This window comes from Bubalus bubalis, chromosome 11 (genome assembly GCF_019923935.1).
Source record: "Bubalus bubalis isolate 160015118507 breed Murrah chromosome 11, NDDB_SH_1, whole genome shotgun sequence".
Classification (NCBI taxonomy): Eukaryota; Metazoa; Chordata; class Mammalia; order Artiodactyla; family Bovidae; genus Bubalus; species Bubalus bubalis.
In genome coordinates this window covers 16,924,492-16,945,746 of record NC_059167.1, presented here as the reverse complement: position 1 = coordinate 16,945,746, position 21,255 = coordinate 16,924,492, and the positions used below count along the sequence as shown (strand labels likewise).

Genomic DNA, 21,255 nt, shown 5'->3' with positions numbered 1-21,255 from the left:
TCTAGGTGGCACTAGTGGTAAAGAACCTGCCTGCCAATGCAGGAGATGTCAGAGATGTGGGTTTGATCCCTGAGTCAGGAAGATACCCTGGGGGAGGGCATGGCAATCCATTCCAGTATTCTTGCCTGAAGAAGCTCATGGACAGAGGAACCTGGTGGGCTACAGTCCATGGGGTTGCAAAGAGTCAGACACGATTAAAGAGATTTAGCATACACAAACTTCAAATAATGAGTATCATATAGTATGTACTCTTTTGTGGCTGGCTACCTTTGCTGGACATAGTATCTGTGGAGATCCTCACTTTATTCTTAAGTGGTCACAAACCAATAATGGCATTTCCAAAGAAATTTCAACCTAGAGAGGTTCTGATGGTTTATTTAGGACACCAAATGGGGAACTCACTTCATGGTTGATGATTCCAGACATGCACTGATTCAGACCCAGTTTGTTGAACTCATTGAGTCCACAGGCTAACACTTTGCCTGACTGTGTCAGCAGAAAAGTCCCATCACAGCCACATTGAACCGCGACAATAATTAAGGCCTTGGGAACATCCACCTGCAAGAAAAAAACAAATTAGAAAAAAAAAAAAAAAATCTCCCCAACATAACTTGTATTAGGAAAAAATCCTCAAATTCTTTCAAAACTGTGATGTCTTGCATTTAGCAGAATGACTACAGGGAAGTTCTATTCTCGTCAGATTTGCCCAGCAGCTTAGAGGTTACTGTTTTCAATGAGGAGCCTAAGTTTTATAATAAAGAGGCAACTGCAGGTCGGCTAAACAGATAGCTTCTGTCAAAGTTTTAGCAACAGGTACTTAGTTATTACTTAGGAACACTTCTCAGAAAACATTGAGGAAGGAGAAGCTTCAATCTATTACTGATTTAGTCCTCTGAGATACAACATCCCATGATGGTTACAGAAGAACTCAGACCTGTGGAATCCCAGTCATACAATAAGTGAGGTGACCAAGGATTGAGGCAGCAGCCAAGATGTCTGAAGGCTCATATCCCTCTGCAGCTAACTAGACAGGGCTGGAGAATGGTGAGGGACATGATGGGTGTACCTGTGAAACCTGAAAACTCAAACCTTCTAACAATACTAGAACCTTTTCAGGTGAAGAGGAATAGCTTTGAATTCTACTCAGTGGGAATGGTCCCACAGATAAATCAGTTAATTTTAAAAATGTAAATAAACATCTTTAATAGTGAATAGTATAGCTGATTACAGTCAGCCGTCCCGTGGGTGAGCCTGCATCCCAGGGTGGGAACACGGCCATGCTCTCACTCAGCTGGTTTCCACTCCCACGCCAGCTCTGGCAGTGCCCGCTTCCACAGTGCTGAGGAATTAGGTATTATGCTTCACACACTATGACCCCTAAATACAAACAACTACTTCATCTGGTGTCCAGTTGTAGAAGGAGGAAGGGAAATGGCTGTGCCAGGTGAAAGGATAGCATATTGCTTTCTAGCATCTTTCCACGCAGGGTGTGTTTAGCTTGATGTGACTTTTTCACTGTACATGCTAATTTCAGTGCTCACTGATGAGCAAGCTGTGACTCGAGTGTCCATAGTGGCTACATCATTTCTCAACTTTTCATGATTTAGTCAGATGACAAGACCAGAGTGCTAAATTAGGAATCCTGGATTGTCAATCTCCCAGATAGGGAATATTTCAGAAAGAAAACACCTTGATAGGAGGCGGCAGGGAAGGAGGGCTTATTACTGAAGGCTGTGTGACCTAGACAGGCTAAGAAGCAGCTGCCTTTGATTTTACCTTTTGTGGTGTATAGTAATCCTCTTCTGAATCCAAACCCAGGCGTCCTGAGACACACATGAGAAAGAAAATCATTAATGTGAGGGCTCCTGTCCTAATGAAAATGTTCCATAAGATTCTCTTTTACTAAATTAACACTTAAATAGAGGCTACATGACATATTTAGAGGTGCATAAGCTTGAAGTCAGGCTGTGCCCCTGGGAATAAGTGGAGAGAGTCAAGGCAACACCTACCATATTCACCACAGCCCCAAGAGTAGACTTCTTTGTTTCGTGTCAAAACCACCACATGATTATCTCCACAGGAGACCTGCTCCACTGGATTGCTCAGGAAGAAGTCCAGCTGCATGGGTTCTAAGACTTCAGCACCAGCAACCTTGTCCACCCCCATGCAGCCATAATAGTCAGATCCAAAGGCATAGAGCTGACCTTCATCTGTGAGAGGAAGGAAAGCAGAACCCACTAAATGAATTACTTGTTTTGTCTAATGAGAAAGCTGGACAGGACTGGAACGAGGACGACCTCAGACACTGAGCTCATTCATATCAGATGACTGCAGCAGAGAAATCTGACAGACTGTCTATGAAGCCTAGAGTTCTTTGTATTTAGAGGGTCATGCATACTGTTATGTAACAGTTTTTTAAAAAATGGTGGGATGATCGTGTTAAAAAGGCTTAAAATTTTAAGCCTATTTTACAGAGAAAAAAGGAAGCACCAAGCAATCATAAAGTGAGTAATGGTAAGACCAAAACTAAATTTTAGCTCCTGACTCTTGATTTAGTGTTATCTACACCTGACTAGGTAATGAGGTTATTCCTCCCCAGCCTCACCAAATGGGACAGACAGTATGTTTCTCCCAGTCCCATCTCTCCTGTTACCCACCTGCTTTCTCCTTGCTCATCACTCCTGTAATGCTATATCAAGTTGGGCATGTTGCTATTAAAGTGTTTATTTGCTCACTGTCTTTGGTTCTTTGGAATCTTGTTTTTGTGTAAAATCCCAGCTAAAACTGCATAGAATTAACAATCCACCTGAAATGCACCTGGGTGCTTTCTGCTGCTGGCTTACCTGTTACACAGACAGTGAAATCATCACCACATGACACCTGACGGATAGCTTTGCCTTGCAACTTTTCTACGTGCTTTGGCTGTCGGTAGGAGGCTTTGTCGCCATGGCCCAGCTGACCATGGAGTTTAGTACCCCCTTGCATGTTCTGTGAAAGAAACAGGTCTTGTGAAGTTTTAAACTTTTCATGCGAAAGCAAATCTTTAACATCACTTCTTATCAAGAAAAACAGTAGGAAAAGAATCAGCTGATAATTAAGAAATGAAAACAAAACAAAAAGGTACTTAAAGGGCATTAAATCTTTTAATGACAGATAGTAAAAATCCCCTGCCAACAGATAAAGATTTTTAAAATATCTTATCAGGACTTAAAAGGACACATTCCCAATTCTGTCTTTTTCCTTCAAGTCTAAGGTAAACTAATTATGGGTGATGATGAAAACAATGTCTTTACATAGTTTAGCTTGATCTTTTCCTACAGGACAGACTCTTGGAAATCCTTACAGAAGTTTTTACAAATTTTGGTCACAGGGGGGTTTCCCTTGTTGCTCAGCTGGTAAAGAATCTGCCTGCAATGTGGGAGACCTGGGTTCGATCCCTAGGTTGGGAAGATCCTCTGGAGAAGGGAAAAACTACCCATCCCAGTATTCTGGCCTGGAGAATTTCATGGACTGTATAGTCCATGGGGTCGCAAAGAGTTGGACACAACAGCGTCTTTCAGTCCCTGAAATATGCGAGTCATAAGGACTCTGGCTGCATCAAAGAGGCTGCTAGAAGGCACTGACAATAGTCCTAAATGATTTCCCAGCAGTTTTAGAGAGGTGAGACATGCTTCCCATATAACAGCTCAACTGTAAGGCCTTCTATAAATGTTTTTTAAGGCACTAATTTCACTCTACCTCTAGAAGTACTCCCAGAAGCTAGTCTTCAAGTAAGAGGATTTTTGGAAATAACAGCAAGCTAAAACTCTGTAACAGAGGTCAAATCACTCATTCTTTCTCTCAACCAATAGTTGAGTGTCTACTCTGTCACATGCTGGGGATAAAGCCTGTCCTCTTGGGGAACTAATCTGAAACTACTGGAAAAAATAAGCTCCCTCCAGAAGGAGGAAGAGTGGGAAGAACTGAGGTTCTAAGACAGGTTGGGTAATGAAAAAGCAGCATGAAGTGAGCCTAAGAAGGCACAGCTGAAGAGACAGGAGGGAAGCCAAGAGAACATGCTCCCATGGAAGCCAAGGGAGGACAAGGCTTCCTGCAAGAAGGAAAAGTGACCAATATATTAATACAAGAGGTCAAGCAAGGACTCAAGGGCACCTATCTGTTTTGTTTTTATAATTCAGAGGTCATTTTGTCAACAGTAGTTTCAATTGACTGGCAGGTGAATAAGGAATGACTGGGAGATAAGAGAAGAGACAGCAAAAATATGCAGTACGTTCAAGGTGAGAGAGAAGGTAGAATCTACAGGGGAACAAAGGAAAATTCTACTCAAGATATATCATATTCAATCACTGATGGAGGTCTTAGAATTTTCCTGACATGGTACACTACTTCATTTATTTACAAAGCTACTTCACAGATATAAGTTGCTCTGAAATACATGGTAATAGAACAGAGTAAACAAGTGACTTTCTAAAGTCACCCATCTGTAAATGAGAATCCAGTCTCCTGAGTCCGAGCCTTTTAGTTCTTTCTCTCCTTCTCTCGCTCTCTTTCATTCATTCATTCAAAAAACACTTAAAAGCGATCTAACATGTACCAGGCACTTGGGATACATCAGTGAACTAAACAGAAAAAATCCCTCCTCTCAAAAGAGCTTATTATGCTGCCACTTCTGCAGCACACACTCAACCAACAAAATTCTTATACATCCTGGGCCCAGTGAGGTGCACGTCATTGTTCTGAAGGATGTAGCTTTCACTTACCACCCAAGTGTATAGCTCCTTCTCCACTGTGACCACAGCAAAGTGGGTATTCCCTGCACACACCTGGCGGGCACTACAGCCACTCTTGATGACATCCAGTTTCTGGGGAGTGGATTTCCCACCACCCCAGACATAGACTTCACTTGTTCGGGATGTTACCACAGCAATGGGTGCTTCAGTCACAGTGCTTGACCTGCCAACAACCCCCAGAACAAAGGCACATTTAACATAAAAATTATATCAAAGAAAAATGCTTTCAGTCTGTTCCCTGAGTAGAACTGCCAATTATGGTATGAGAAAGTATGTTCTTTCTCGACAACTTACTCCAACCCTCTATCATGGCAGGCTTTGCAATTCTTGCCTCAGGGCTTCATCACAGCCCAGCCAGATCAGATACTAGTCTGATCCGTAACACCTACACTTTTCAACTTTTCAACATTCATCACGATAATGATGTCCACTTTGGCAAAAGGGTGAAATTACAGCTTTCTTTTCCTCTGAAATGACTATTTGATATTTAAATGGATGCTGGGCTTCTGAAAGGATGCCAAAGGCTTCTAACTGGGATCAAACAATGTCCAGACCCAAGAAAGACCGACCCCCCTGGTGGTAATTTAAGATATATTACTTTTTCCAAGAGTCTCCTGAGCATTACCTTGGTCTCTTTGTAGGTGCATTAAGCAGTGTGACTTTTTCCTCCATCTCTCTACCAAAAGAAAAGCAAAGATACATGAGAGAAATAATAGGTTCTATATTGCACCAGTGTCTCTTTAAAACCTTTCACAGACTTAATCTTCTGTAAACCACATGCCTCACACGATGCTATAATCCTTTTAGCAAAGTACTTCGATACAACTCAAACAGTTACACAGGCCTAGCATTAGACAATTCATTAACCACAATGAGGCCGGCAGTCTGGGGTCATTTGTTTTCTATCTCTGAGGAATGTTCTAGGCTGTACCACAGAGCCTTGAGAACTTCTTTCTGATGCACATTTTAGGAACCTGCTAACATCTCCATCTAGTCTCCATCTAGCCCAGTGACTCCCTAAACTCAACACTGCTGAAGATCAGCTCATTAACTTTCTCCCGATAAAGGTTTTCTTTCTGACTCTCTTCATTCTGTAACTGGCACCTTCAATCCTCTCAGTGATTTAGGCTTAAAACTTCAGCGATTTTGGATTCAGCTGTCTTCTTTTCTTCAATATTCAAATTCTACAGATTCTACTTGTACAGTGCCCTTTATCCTCACCTGTCCTTCCCAATCTCACCACCTTAACTCTGGGTAACTTTACTTCCCAACTGGGCCATTCAGTTCAGTTCAGTCATGTCCAGCTCTTTGCAACCCCATGGACTACAGCACGCTAGGCTTCCCTGTCCATCAGCAACTCCCGGAGCTTGCTTAAACTCATGTCCATTGAGTCAGTGAGGCCATCCAACCATCTTACCCTCTGTTATCCCTTTCTCCTCCTGCCTTCAATCTTTCAACCTTTCAATCCTTCAACCCCAGCATCAGGGTCTTTTCCAGTGAGTCAGTTCTTCGCATCAGGTGGCCAAAGTACTGGAGCTTCAGCTTCAGCATCAGTCCTTCTAAAGAATATTTAGAACTGATTTCCTGTAAGATTGACTGGTTTGATCTCCTTGCAATCCAAGGGACTCTCAAGAATCTTCTCCAACACCACAGTTCAAAAGCTGCAATTCTTCAGTGCTCAGCTTTCTTTATGGTCCAATTCTCACAGCCATACAACTGTCCAACTAGGCTGTAGTAGCACCTAATTGGTCTCACCAAAGTTTCAATCCACTTTATTCAGTCCTGCACTGACTTAACACTGATATTAGTATTGCTAAATAACTTTTCCTAAGGTTCCATCTTTCATCACATGAACCGCCCTCTCAAATATCCAACACTTCGATGCAATTCCCTGAATACAGCACAAATTCCTTCATCTGGCATTCAAGATCTCTACCTACTTTTCCAGGGTTCCTTCCCTCAGTTCCGATGTTTCAGCTCAGGGTTCCCATTCTGCCTAAACCAATTACACCTGAAGACCTGGGGCGGTGCTTAAACACCAGTAATTTTTCAAAGTTCTAGTGCTGTTGCTATTGAGAATGCCAGGTCTAAAACCTCTAGTGTAGCCAAATAGGACTTAGTGCTTCCTGAATATTTTCACAATTCTCTGTGTCTGTGCTTTATCTGGAAAGCTCTGTCTTATGTTTTTCCATCAAAGAACAAAGTTCTAAGGAAGTACTATCTGTAAATCTCCAATTATCTCAATAAAAATGGCAATTAAAAATGATCAATGGAGATATTTAAATAAGTGATTTAAACAGTGATTATACTGTTAGAAAATAAGCCAGATAAAAGAATTTAAATATGCCTACCCAGCCCTAAAGGGTGACTGCCTGAATATGAATAGAACATAAATGAGAGGTTACAGTGCTGCATCTGGAGTGTTATACGTAATTCTAGGCACTAAAACACTGGCTAGAGATCAGCTGGAAAACCAGAAAAGATCAATTTAACACAACAGAATAAAGGTACTGACCGAAGAACAGAGATTATGGAATTAGCTATACACTTAAAGCATCCAAGGGCAAGACTTGAAAAAGAACACAGTACAGGTTTGAATGTTGGGAAGATTCACAAAGAACTGGCAGAAGGAGGAAGGGCAGTAAGGCAAAAATAGTGTAAGAGGATGAAACAGAGACTAGGACACTTAAGAAGCATAAAGAACATCTTTTCCTTTGAGCTAGGGTTTGAAGCCTCCTACAAAAAGTGAGGGATAAAGGGCCTTCCTTCTACCTCTAGAGACCTCTAATACTGAATAAATCTCAGAAAATAACCTGTCAGGAATCAGTCAAACTAGACTATGGGAAATGGGCAAAAGGTATCTGAAGAGGACCCCTCCAATTACAACCTACCATCTAAACAAGTGCACTAAAAAGCTACGGCCCAGTCCAATCCTACACTCCTATCCAACTGTTGAGCACCTTGTGCCAGGCCCGGGGATGAGCCCTTTATATGCACTGCCTCCTTCAATCCTCAGCCTACCTCACTTCATAGAGAAGAAAACTAAGGGTCAGAGATGTTAAATAACTTGACAAAAACAGTGACAGAACTCAGATACAAACGTAAGGATGAATGAGTCCATAGCCCTCCTCTTTTAATTACTACACTCTCATGCCCAAACTCTAGAGTACAACTCACAGAAGACGGGGGGTCTAGGGCCTCATCAGAATTGATTCAGAACAAACTAGCAGGGGCAAGGGAGGTCGAAGCCGAGCGATGAAAACGGAGATGCTGGAAGAAAATAGCATCAGAGTGGCCAGGTCAGGAAACATCACCCTCTCTCTGCGGTACTCTGGTCAGGCCTATATAGTCAGTTGACCATCTACAGAAAGACAATGCAGCGACTTCTTTGTTCTTTACCTTCTGCGTTTCCTGAGAAGGGGTCTATCCAGAAGTTCATCTGCAGTGGGTCTCTGCTCAGGATCCTAAAAAGTACCAATGGGTTAGTTTTAACTTAAAGGAAATGGGCAAAATGGGATCTAAAGAGGCATTTTACTTTTTCTTACAAGGCTGTAGGTTTGCTATTCAGAGACCACTATATATCATCCTTTTTATTTAAAAAACCTATTATGTCACATTCTATGCTTCATGCTCATTACCATCAGCACTTACATGTGAGAATGAGAATCCACCTTCCTCACTGGTTTTAACTGTTAGGGCAGTGGTTCTCAAATTTCAATATATATAAAACATAAGAATCTCCTGGAGTATCTGTTACAAATAAAGATTTCTGGGCTTTATTCACAGAAATTCTGATCCAGAAGGTCTAGTGTAAGGCCCAAGAATCTTCACCTTTTTCTTGTAAAACTTGCCCACCCCCTGGCGATTCTCACACCTGTGGTTCCTGTACTACCTCTGAATAATACTGACCTAGAGCTACACTGCAAGGCCACTGTGACATTTAGAACTATATACATTCTGTACATTAGGAATTCTAAACTACCTCTTATTGTATACAGTTTATAAAAATTAATCTTGATTATAAAAAATGGAGCACAATTTCACAAACTAATAAAGGAAGAACTTGTTGGCTGAAGCACACAGCTCGCATGACTTGCCAATGCCTATTCATCTGAATGGACTTCTTTGGTGGCTCAGATGGTAAAGAATCTGCCTGCAATGCAAGAGACCCGGGTATGGTCCCTGGGTTGGGAAGATCCTCTGGAGAAGGGAATGGCTACCCGCTCCAGTATTCTGGCCTGGAGAAGTCCATGGACACAGGAGCCTGGTGGGCTATAGGCCATGTGTTCGCAAAGAGGCAGACACGACTGACACTTTCACTTTTCATTCACCTGAATACAGCCACAAATACATCCTACCCTGGGGACGTGGATGTGGTTTTGTGCAAGTTCCTCTGTGCCATATTCCAGACACTAAGGCTGGAAGGGAAAACAGTGAACTGAAATCAATATGCAAATCACACTTACCTGGTCAAGGCATGCATGGACCATTTGGATCAGTTCCAAAGAGTACTGGCTAGAATCAACTTCCATGGCCCGGATGCCTTGTACAATCTTCACACACAAGTTGAGTGGATTCTATGAGAAAATGATTATTGTATTGTCCTTGGTTATATAAAGATGGCATTACAATCTACCAGTAGGGCCTTTGAGATGTCTGTGATTATCATATAAAGAAACGGCAATAGCTGTAAATTAGGTCTGACTTCTTTTTACAACTATCAGTATATTTCACTACTATTATCAGAGAGAATGAAACCAACTGGCCAACACGGAGGTATGACTACGTGACCAACAGAATAATTTTCAGAGTATATTATAATCTGACCCCTCAAATGACTCCCAAGAAAAAGGAAAGCAAAGTTAGCTATGCTTCTTGGCTTTAAGTATCTCCTTTGCCAACTATTTTGGCTCCTGATTTATATATCCTAATAATGGTCAGGTGATACTCTGCTGCAAAAGACAAGGCAGTGAATAATAAGTTGACAGTAATAAGAAATTATTATAACAATGCTACCACCACCTTTACTGAAGATCACTATGTAACATAAGTTGCACATATGTTTTTTAACTCTTGTAAACACCACACAAGGTTATCATCACCAATTCAGAGACGTAAAGTAACCTGCCCAAGACTACACAAACAGTAAAAAAATGGAGCTGTAATTCCAACCAAAGTCTGTTTGACTCCAAAACTCATTTTCCTTCCACTATATTATTTAAGAAAATAAACTTCAGGACTTAGAAAAATAAACACGTCTCATAAACGGCCAAAGAACTTTGCATTATCTTAATTTGCATTTTCATATACATTAAAGAGCAGTTCTACATACGTATCTTTTCCCTTGTTATTGACAAAAGAGAGAATCAAAGAGATGAGGTGATCTGCCTAAGTTTTCTGGTTTGTAGAGGATATTGGATGTGAATCCACTTGTGCTACTCAAACTGTGGTCCATGAACAAGCATCAGAATCATCTGAGAGTGTCAGAAATGTAGAATACCAGGACTAGATCCAGACACACTAAAACAGAGTCTGCGTTTTAACAAGATGCCCAGGTCATTTCCTATGTATATTAAAGCTTGAGAAGCACTGCTTAACACTAGGCTTTACTTTAAGAAGAAAAGAGACTTAAAGGTATTTGTTGTTTATACAGTTAAGTTTTTAGTAAAACTAAGAGTCAGTGTGTAATCTTTCATAAAAAAGACCAAAACACTTTAATGAGTATTATATAATTTGCCTTAGCTTTTATAAAACGATGCAGCTGAAGTATAAGAAATGAAATGGCTTATCCAAACCGCTGCATCAGACAGTCGATCCTAGAGTCAGTTTTAAAATTATAGTCAATGGATTCAAGGCATGCTCAAACTACTTGATTGTTTTTCAATGGGGAATTCAAGTTGGAAATAAATCTTGTCTGTAGTACTTTACAATACACTAAGCCAGTGCCTGAACATTGGTTATTATTTTGCCTACAGTTGATTTCTGTTCAAGAAGTCAGAAGCTCAGGGATAAATGAAGTTGATTCTCTCAACCAAGTTGTACCACTTGCAAGGACAATGTAGGGATCAACTTACTGTAGCATCAAATGTTCTCTTCAGTGTAAGTAATTCAAAAATGACACAGCCTACTGCCCAGATATCAGACTTGAAATTGTATTTTACTCCTTGGCAGAGCTCTGGAGACATATAATATGGCGTTCCCACAAGCTGAACAACAAAGAAAGCAATCAAAAATTAACTTCTTTTCTGAAGTAACTATATTAATATTTTAACAACTAAATTAAATTTCCCAGGAGTTAGTGATACCTATAGAACATTCATCAGCATATCCCAAAACATTCCTATCAAACAGCATATCCCATCATCATTCTGAGCTGATGCCACTCTGGGGAGAAATCTTATTCATATCAAATGTCCTGGGCCAGTTATAAAGAGACAATCTCCGTGGTGAAGACCTGTGGTAACTTGGGAGGCAGAACAGCTCTGTGATTCCTGGATCACAGAAGATTTAGGCATTCAAGGACCACTGAAGACTTCAGAGACTTGAAAAAAGCATACTTGGTAAAAGTTCACCAATGGAAAAAAAAAAATACAAAAACTGGTAGCAGGAGATGGTAATTGAATAAAGGGGTTTAAAAGTTCTAACTGAAACACACAGTAGTGAAACTCTGAACAACTCAATTTAACATCTGTAATACTAACACAGTGAACTTCTTCCAAATTCAAAAAGATCTTCTGAGTTCAAGAATGTGTTGGAAGGAAATAAATGTCCTGAATGGAGGTCATGTCTCTCCCAAGATGAGAGACAATGAGCACCCAAGAAATTCTAATAACACTGACAGCCATCTTTAATAAGGAAAGCAAAGCAATTTTCAGACGGCTTACATGGCATTTATTTTATTGTGTTATTCTTGATGAGAAAAATCCATGCAAGGGCATGACTACTTCCTCAGAAACTCAATACAGCAACATCATACAAGCAGACTGAGTCCCTGAAGCAGACTCCCAACCCTGGCTATCAGTATCCTTGGATGTTTCTAGCTTGCTTGCAGGGATATCTCAATATTATTAAAAAAAACCAGGACAAAATTAATATTAGTAACTTACATTTTCAAGTTCTGACAGAGCACTGTGAAACCAGAAGAGTAATAATTGGGTTTTATAAGTCCTAAAAGGATCAGATCACTATCATCAGAGATCAATTTATGTCTACTCTTTACCAATGGTCTTTCATAGGATCAGGTGAGAAGGGAGCCCTGTGGTGCAGACTGTGTATCATATTAAGGGTGAGATTGTTTTTTGGGCATCAGCCTTTATTTTTGTAATATAGGGTTTCTGAACCAGAAAAAATTCAAAGGAAACACAATAAGAGACGTCTAACATTCGAAGCTCAAAACATTAAAAGAGAGATAAAGTGAGATCTACTAAAGATCCTAAGCTGGAAAAAATGGTAAAGCATTTTATTGCTTTTAGAAAAGTCTTGAGTTAGGGTTGGAAAGGGCAATGATGTTTGAGCTGTTCTGCGGACAATGGCTCTTAAAAACACCCGAGCAGGTAAATACCTGTTAGTGGGTCTAGGAAAAAGACTCCTTTTATAAGCATGACTTATAAAAGACTTGCTTTATAAGTATGAAGAACTTGCAAAAACATCGAGAAAAAGCATGCAAGATTAGGGGGTATAGTTATATCTCAAGGTGCAAGAAAGGAAAAGAAAAAAAAAAGTCAAGGGGGAATTCCCTGGTGGTCCAGTGGTTATCAGGACTTTACTTAAAGTCCCTCATGCTGTATGGCACCACCAAATTTTAAAAAAAAATTAAAAAATTAAAAAAGCCCAACTAAGTTAATGATAACACATACTTACCGTCTCAGCCATGGAATACTCAGAATTTAGTTTCTTTGCTAGGCCATAATCTCCAAGTTTTATCAGGTTTGCCTTGGTCAGAAAAATATTTAATGTCTTTATATCCCTGGGAAAAAAATGCTGTATATTAAACCCATACACTAAACTGTTTTATCTCATCTACCTTCCCACCCAAAATTAGTACAAAATAAACGAGTGTGTTACCACTTTTCAGGCTGTTATAGAATCCAAAAGAGTGTTCATTACTTTTTCATACATTTTAACACTGAGAAGGGAACTTGGGGAAGTAGAGGCAGAGAATTACTTCATCCTCCAGGGATTCACAGCACAGGCACATCCCCCCAAACACTAAAGTTATTAGAAAAAGTTGAAAGGTCAGATTAAAAAAATAAAAGTGCCCTAGGTAATTCCTATAAGGTGCACTGCCTCTTCAATTACCACTGGTACCTTGAATTAAGTGATATCCAGGCAATTTTAACACTGAGTTGTGTCAAAGTTTCAAATCTGTTAAGGCAAGAGAAGCACATCGGCCATACAGATCACCTAAATAAAATCACCAGCTATCTTTCTAAAGATGAACCGACCATGTGTAACACAAATAAACTGTGCCTGGTTCACACTGTGCCTTCCTTTATTGAAAAATGTGAAAAAATCAGAACAATATTTTTGATAATTTTCAAAAATAAAACAATATCCAACTGTAGCCACTCAACAACTATCAAGAACTATATGTTAAATGGACAAACCAATAAAAAAGAAAATTAGTGTATTAATATTAATCTCTAGCAGTAGTCCATGACTCATTTAAGGGTATAATGAAGTGGAAATGTTCTTACAAAGGTTCTCTCCTATAGCTAGAAGTGAATAGAAAGCTAACCCTGGTCAAGATCTGGTAAAACTGCATAATTAATTGTAAAACAATGAATAAGCTTTTTACTTAAATTAAAAACAAATGCCAATTTTATTGCTCAGAGAAAACATTTACTGTGAATTCCAACCAGTCTAATACAACTTTTATAGTGGTCTTCTAGTCTGTACTGATGAATTAATGAACTCACCTCTAAAATAAAGAGATGATGAGTAGTACTAAGCTATTGAGGAGACTCTTCCTAGATCACAAACAGTTTAACTTCAGGAAGTGAAGATAACGCCCCTCATTACTCACTCTTTCCTTCCTAAATCATTATCAACGGAAAAGCCTTGACTGTTTAATCAAAAAAATAATAGTGCTGATGGGAGGTACCCAAGGTGGGGGTTGGATTGATAGAAAAGAATCCATCCCATATTCTTTCACTCATTACCTATGAAGGATCCCAGCTTTATGGATACAGCTCACAGCTGAAACAATCTGAAATAGGTACCATACCACCATCTGCAGAGAAAAAATAAATTATACTTGGACTGGAAACAAACAAAAAATACCATTTAAATAAACACACGCACACACACACGCAATAAAGAAAACTGCAACTAGAGGTTATGATTCAACATGACTTGACATTTCTTGCTTGTAGGTTGAGTAGGCAAAGAAAAGTGGTAGGGAAAAAAAAACCAGCAGATTATCATAAAATAGTTTGAATGTTGTTATAAAATATAGTATGGTGAAGCAGACTTGTGGAAAGAAATCCAGGAAGAATGCAAAGGTAGAGAAAACTGGGCATACCAGTATGCAGTAATAGAACCGGGAAAGAAAGCCCATAGAGAATCATGATGTGGAGGTAAACCGTTTAGGAAGCAGCTATAGACAGCTTCCTTGTTAGAGGTTTCCTTTCTCATGAATATCAATCAGAGCCTGGAAGGAGTATGAACAAAAGGAAAAAAAACACTCTTCATTGTTGGAAGAGTAAATACAGAACCAGAATGCAAGAATCACAATACAATTCTAGCTTCCTTTCACAGAAATATGAATTACCTCTTCCTCAAACAACTTGTCCTTCTGACGAAGGATTTTATCATACAGGTTCCCTCCTGCAATTAAATAAGAAACAGGTTTGAATTGCTTAACAGAGATCAAAGCTACTGGGATTTTAACAGGTGGTATAGCAAGTAAAATATTCTGCATGACTGTGTGCGTGCTCAGTTATGTCTGACTCTGAGACCCCATGGACTGTATCCAGCCAGGCTCCTCTGTTCATGGGCTTCTCCAGGCAAGAATACTGGAGTAGGTTGGATTTCCTCCTCCAGGGGTCTTCCTGACCCAGGGATCAAACCCTCATCTCCTGCATTGGCAGGTGGATTCTTTACCACCAAGCCACCTTGTTCTGCTTCCTTTTAAAAGATATCCCCTCTTCCTTCCAGCTCTTCACATGGGTACAAAACTTCCCATCTGTCAAGGACTATATCTGAAATATTCTCCAAAGATTCCCCTCCCTAATAGAAGAGATTCAGTATGAAAACAGGAAGTACAATATTTTTAGAAAAGAAAAAATAAAGACCATTTCTCTAGTACCCTAATTTATGAAAGTACTTTGTAAGTCTTCAAAATCGATGACTTTCTTTTCCAAAACTCCTACTGAAGGAATCTGCAATATTTCAGTAACAACTTCCACAGTCTATTAGAAGATTTGGGTTATACCTGTGAGGCGATGTTTTACAAAAATAGGTACATATCACCATCAACTTCTTTTTCTTTCCATTTCACACTAAAAAGGTTTCCCAAAATTTAGCGTAGACTCTAGATTGCTTTCAATTATTACTCCCTTTACTAACTCATTCCTTCAGAGTAAGTCTGAATTTCCTTCTCCTCTTTATTATCAGGTAACACAGATGGCAAATGATGATGGTTCGTTTTATTTCCTATCTGAAGCTATAACTTACACTGTAGTCCTAGTTAAGTTTCACAACTTCTTCACAATTTAGCAACTCAAAAGTTTCAATAAATGTACCATCCGTTCTAGTTCCTCCTAACCACAAAGGAAGTTAAGAGGCCTCTGCTACTTCAAAAATCTCTAATATAATTTCATACATTTAGGGTTGAAAACAATCACAATACACAAGAATCTAGCAAAGAAATGACAAATCTAGGAGCTTTCTCTTAAGAGATTTAAATGAAGAATATGCTTGGACCATTTTAGCATTCAGCTCAAGAATGGGCTTTGGGCGTTCTCTTAGGTAATAATGATAATAGTACAAAATCTATCAAAAATTTGCTACATATCAAGAACTACTGTAAAATAGTGCCCTTTCCCGTAAAATAGAAATGTTAAAGTTGCTGGGGCTTTATATATTCATTTAATACAATAACCCTAGGAGGTAACTACTGCTTATTAGCAAACTTACTTAAGATGAGGAGGCTGAGGCACAGAGAAGTAGTCTGTGCAAGATAATAGAGATTAAAAAGTAGTGAAGCTTAGGATATGGGTTCAGGGTCTATTTTTTAACAAATAGGCTATACAGCTTTTTTTAAAAAAACAAGCAAAGGGTTCAAAGAAATCATTTTCAGTCAGCTATGGTCTTTAGACCACCTTTCAGTAGGACAGCTTTAGCTAAAATCGTTATAAATAAATATCACCTACAAGATTTCACTATCAAGTGTCAAACCATGCTATGCTTCTAATGCCTGTCATTTCATAAGGGAAAAAACCTTGAAAAATGAGTGTAAAATTCAACTGAACAAATAATCTGAAGATGGAATTATCATCACAAAGCAAAATTTGAGTATGCAGGGGGAAAATCCCTCCCCTCATTTTGTAGATCACTTCAAAACTCTTCAGGGCCTGAACTATTTCTCTTAAACTCTAGCAGTCCATTTAAAGTTCTTATTCGTTGTCAATATGGATCTTATTTTTCTCTCCCCCTCAAGGTAAGTATAAGCAAAGGAATGTCTTGCTGGAGGAAGTCCCACTGAATTCTACCTTACCATTACAATATTCCAGCTCAATCAGCAGGGTGGTATTGTCCATGAAGTGATTGTAGTAGGCAATAATGTTGTCATGCTGCAGCAGCGCCAGAATAACAATCTCATTCAAGGCATCACGACGTTCCTTCTCAGAGAGTCGGGTCAAATCAACTTCCTTCCACACGACCAATGAGTCATCCTATAACACAGCAACAGAGGTATCGTGCTTTCCTCGAGCCTGGCAGAGAATGAATCCACACCCAGATCTCTTGATCCTAGAAAGAAAACTTCCTAGATGGGCAGAAACTGACTCCTTTTCCTCCTTTAAATAAAACATGAAGAGACTTAAAAAATTCTGCATACAACTGAGCATCAAAATTTACTGCAGGTCTAGGGAAAGCATTAAAATGTTATGTTGTTTCTACATTTAATCTACATAATGTCAATTCCAGGTAAAAATATGGGATGGAGGTAGATCTCAGAGTTTCTATTGAGGGACATTATGAAAGACTGCTAATCATGATGAGGACTGTAGTATGGTTAGACTATTGGAAAAACAGAGAACTGGAGAGTGGTTATCTATGGCTGACATTTCTTATAAAATAGACATGTTAAAATTGCCTCTAACTTTATATAGATTTCTCTAGTGATTTTCATTTATTCTTTCTAGATAAGAATAAGTCATGTCTAAGGGCTCTGACTCGATGGTCATGAGTTTGAGTGAACTCCGGGAGTTGGCGATGGACAGGGAGGCCTGGCGTGCTGCGATTCATGGGGTCACAAAGAGTCGGACACGACTGAATGACTGAACTGAACTGAAGGCCTATGAGTTCACTTCCTTACTCTGTCACGTTCTGTGATTCTGTTTCTCCTGCAATTTTATGTTATCACATGTTTTCTTCTATTCATGAAGACTTACCTGCAGCTCCTAATATTCACTCCATTTTATAACACCTCTAATTTACTGATGTTGTTCCCCAGCTCAGAAGCATCCCCACCTAAATAACCCTCCCTGTCCTTTAGGATGGCTGTGCTGGGCCTTTGAAACTTGAGCAAAAGATCAATGAACCTTCTACTGTGCACTCCCTTAATTCCCTTCCACTGAAATATTTGTCCATTCTTTTACACTTATATACACATACAACTTAAATGCTATTTGTTACTAACAAAACTAACATGTCTTCCCACTGAAATATATGCTTCTTGAGGGAAAAATCTTCTTCTAATTAAACACCTGTAAACTCACAAAAGTAATAAACATTTGATGTTATGGATAATGCTATGCAATTCTGGGGAAAGCATAATCAAACTTAACTTAAAACAACCTTGGTAATCAAGTTCAACGCAATAATCATGGAAAGGCATGGACAAGCAGATGCGACCCTCCATTCCAGCCCAGGATTTGCTTCTAATTTAAGTGAGCAAGTCACTTAAATATACTACCTTAGTTTCTTCAACTATAAAAACAGGAATACCAAAGCTTATCTCCTCATTCTCATGAGAATACTAACAATAACTCATAATACATTAATCTTGCAACCACCTTGTTCCTCATCCATCTTTTAGACTTAAAAGTACTTGGAACACACACCAGACCTGTAGACAGATCACTGATAGAATCTCATCTTCAGCAAGCCCACACTGATGCTTAACTATTCTGAAACTAGAGTTTTAAGACTTTAGTGATCAAAGTTCATGATCAATTTTGAAAGCAGACTCCCCACTCTAAGATTTTAATCAGTATACATTCTGAACTGGGGATCAGCAATCCAAAAATCTCTTCAAAGGATTTGTATGTGTGCAATAATGGATAGGCGGGAAGGCACCTTTACATTAAGGACTTCTCAAAGTCCTTTATCCCTCCTGAAGTTAAGAACGAATGGTTTAAAATATACCAAAAAAGAAAAAAGTATTTCCCAGGCATAAACGCTGCTGGATCATCACTGATGAAGAAGCCCACACGCTACAATCTTACCAATGACCTTCAAGAAAAATCCCCGAGTGTTCATATCTGAGCTTAAAGATTTGGCAAAGCCAGGGGAGCTGCCGCGGATGTGGGAATTTTGAAGCTGTCCCCACTTCTCCACCTCTTCCTTGGAGAGATGTACGGCATGAAAGGAAGTTTTGACAATACTCCCCATTCATATACTACTCTAACTCACAGTCTCCACAGTATCCTCCTTCGATGCTCAAAATAATCTTAAAAAATACTATTTTTAAGGTACGTTGCTATTTCTAACTCCAATTTACAGACGGGAAAACTAAGGCTCAGAGAAGGTTTAATGCTTTGCTCAGTCCCCATGGTAAACAAAAACGACCGGTTAGAAAAACCAGTGCTGTTACGAACTCCTAGTACAGGAGCGGTGAGGACCCCAAGACAGACACCCCTGCGGGACCCGATCGCTGAGCGAAGAAGAGGCGGGGGAGAGCGGGGCCGCTACCTCGGTGCGGCGGTACAGCGTGGCCTCCCCGAAGGCGCCGCGGCCCAGCACACGGATGGGGATGTAGTGCAGCTCCTCCTGCTCCGCCGCGCCGCCGCCTGCTCGCGGCACCGGACCAGCGCTGGGGCCCGGGCCCGAGTCCCCGCCACCCCCGGACTCGCTCCCAAAGTCCGAATTGAGGGAGTCGCAGTGTCGCTCGTACTCGCCCAGCACCGACATGCCGGCGGCGGCGGGGACGGGACCAGCCTGAGTGTCCCCGGTGGCGCTGCGCCTCTCCCGCTTCAGACGCCGGCCCGCGGCCCCGTCAGTCCCGCGGCCCCGTCAGCCCCGCCACCCCTCGAGGTTCCATGGCGGCTCCTTCCCCCTTGGCCCGGAAGCAGTTCTGGGTGCTTCCGGCCCGGCGGGGTTTCCTCTTTTGCTGGTGGTTCCTTTAAGCCCCGGGGGAGGACTTCTTTCCCTCCAGGCGGGCCGGGAGACCGAGGCTCTGGGCAGGGGTTGGCGGCGCCCGGTGGAGACCGAATGAGACCAGATGGCTCCCGCAGGGGCAAGGGCGTCCTCCTCGGGTCTATAGACCCCTCCCCTGATTCCTAGCCTGATGCCCAGACAGTTTTGAGGTCCAGAGGTCGTCCAGTCTCATCTTGGCGCCAGGGCTATCTCAAGGGCAGTGACTGGGGGAAGCAGGCCTTCCTCGCGTGGCACAGCGCTCTGTTTTAGAGAATTGTTACAGCAAAGATATTTTTGCGTGCGTGTTAAGTCGCAGTGGTGTCCGATTGTTTGTGACCCCATGGACTGTAGCCTGCCTGGCTTCTCTGTCCATGGGATTCTCCAGGCGGGAATACTGGAGTGGGTATCTTCCCAAACCCAGAAGTCTCTGGGTGTCTCTTAGGTCTCCCGTTTACCTCACCTCCCTTCCCTCTACCAGCGGAAAATTCTTGCCTCCTGTCGTCTGTTAGTGGGCCCAATTATTTCTTCCAGAACTACCCTGGGTCCCTGTCTTCCACACATCTTAGAGAATACTTGAAGTCAACTCTCCTGACACTCACTCCTCTCTTTCCAGATTTCACATTCTTCCAAGTGTATTTCCAAATCTTTGACCACCTGATGATCTCATGCAACATTCTTCATGCCGTAAGTGCCAGATACTGTAATCGGAGGTGGGGAATCTGCAAAGCCCTCAAGTCACTAAGAGAATTGCAATACAGTGGAAAAGCGTGTTCCATCAGTTATGTGCCTTGAGCAACTTTACATCGCTAAGGTAACTTTTTAGTCGTAAAGTTACGGGAATTATTGACCTACAGAGATAACAGCTAACATTCATTATAATGTTCCTGGCACTATGCTAAAGGTTTTCTTTCCATGTGTCATTCCATTTAATCCTCATAGTATTCCCATTCTGCAAAAGGAACTGAGATAGGGGGTTAAGTAACCTACTGTTTGTTACATAGCCATTGAGGGGAGCTGGAAGTCAAAGCCCACAACAAGGCCTGGGATCTCTTTCAGAGAGCAGGATATTTGGGGGTTAAGAGAAAATCATGTAGATGGAGATCATGGTATTTGTGGGACAGAAGGAGAAGACAAGGCCTCAAATATTTATTTATATAGAATTTGACATTTCCTGTGGGCAATGGAAAATACTGGACATTTTTAAGCAAAGGAGTACGTGATCTGTGTCTCTGTATATCCTGATTTGCTGGGGGGAGTCCCAATTAATACTTTTCCCCATAGCATAGTTAATGAGTCTTTTTTCATGTGCCCAGCACAGATAATAAATAATAAGGGCATCTTGCATAAGACCAAAGCTATACTTTACAAAGAACTGATGACAACATGGAAGATAAAGACAAGAGGCCTAGAGACAGGCACTCAGGTGCTATCAGTGTAAGTGGGGAGGGGCGCCAGATTGAAGAAATCCATCTGAGAAACATTTAGAACTTTGTGATCAGTTGGGATATGGTTGGTGAAGCAAATCTGAGTCCAGGAGACTTGCATCTAGGTTTTTAAGTAGGTGGATAGTGACAGCTAACATAGGAGGAAGAGAATGGGTAGAATGGGGTGAGGGGTGTGGGAGTAATGAGCTCACGCTCCTCTGACCTCTCTCGAGTTCATCACTGTTCCTTTTCAAGTATGATATCCTACACTCTGTGTAACATTCCACATTGGGTCTGAATAGGAGGGACTTTTGTCTTTCTTGATCTGGATCCATTTTTTCTATTAGTGTACCCAGACTTAATGATGGTCTGCTTATACTGTGCTTGTATTTAAGCAAACCTCTTTTTCACATCCAATCTGATCCAAAGTAACACAGTTCTCCTGCCAGATCACATCA

At 40.8% G+C, this 21,255-nt stretch overlaps 1 protein-coding gene across 1 annotated transcript in view; it reads right to left on the bottom strand.

The window, feature by feature from the left end:
- NEK9 (NIMA related kinase 9) overlaps positions 1-19,310 on the bottom strand; it is a 37,548-nt gene extending 18,238 nt beyond the window's left edge. The window contains exons 1-14 of the mRNA XM_006053893.4: positions 18,930-19,310; positions 16,510-16,687; positions 14,563-14,618; positions 13,952-14,022; positions 12,651-12,756; positions 10,865-10,996; positions 9,257-9,367; positions 8,190-8,254; positions 5,416-5,466; positions 4,761-4,953; positions 2,844-2,988; positions 2,010-2,210; positions 1,777-1,823; positions 403-558 (exon numbers count right to left, since the gene is read on the bottom strand). Of these exons, the coding sequence (XP_006053955.1) occupies positions 403-558; positions 1,777-1,823; positions 2,010-2,210; positions 2,844-2,988; positions 4,761-4,953; positions 5,416-5,466; positions 8,190-8,254; positions 9,257-9,367; positions 10,865-10,996; positions 12,651-12,756; positions 13,952-14,022; positions 14,563-14,618; positions 16,510-16,687; positions 18,930-19,148 (1,731 nt within the window). The 5' untranslated portion in view covers positions 19,149-19,310. The remainder of the gene's footprint in view (positions 1-402; positions 559-1,776; positions 1,824-2,009; positions 2,211-2,843; positions 2,989-4,760; positions 4,954-5,415; positions 5,467-8,189; positions 8,255-9,256; positions 9,368-10,864; positions 10,997-12,650; positions 12,757-13,951; positions 14,023-14,562; positions 14,619-16,509; positions 16,688-18,929) is intronic.
- Between the last annotated feature and the right edge of the window lie 1,945 nt (positions 19,311-21,255).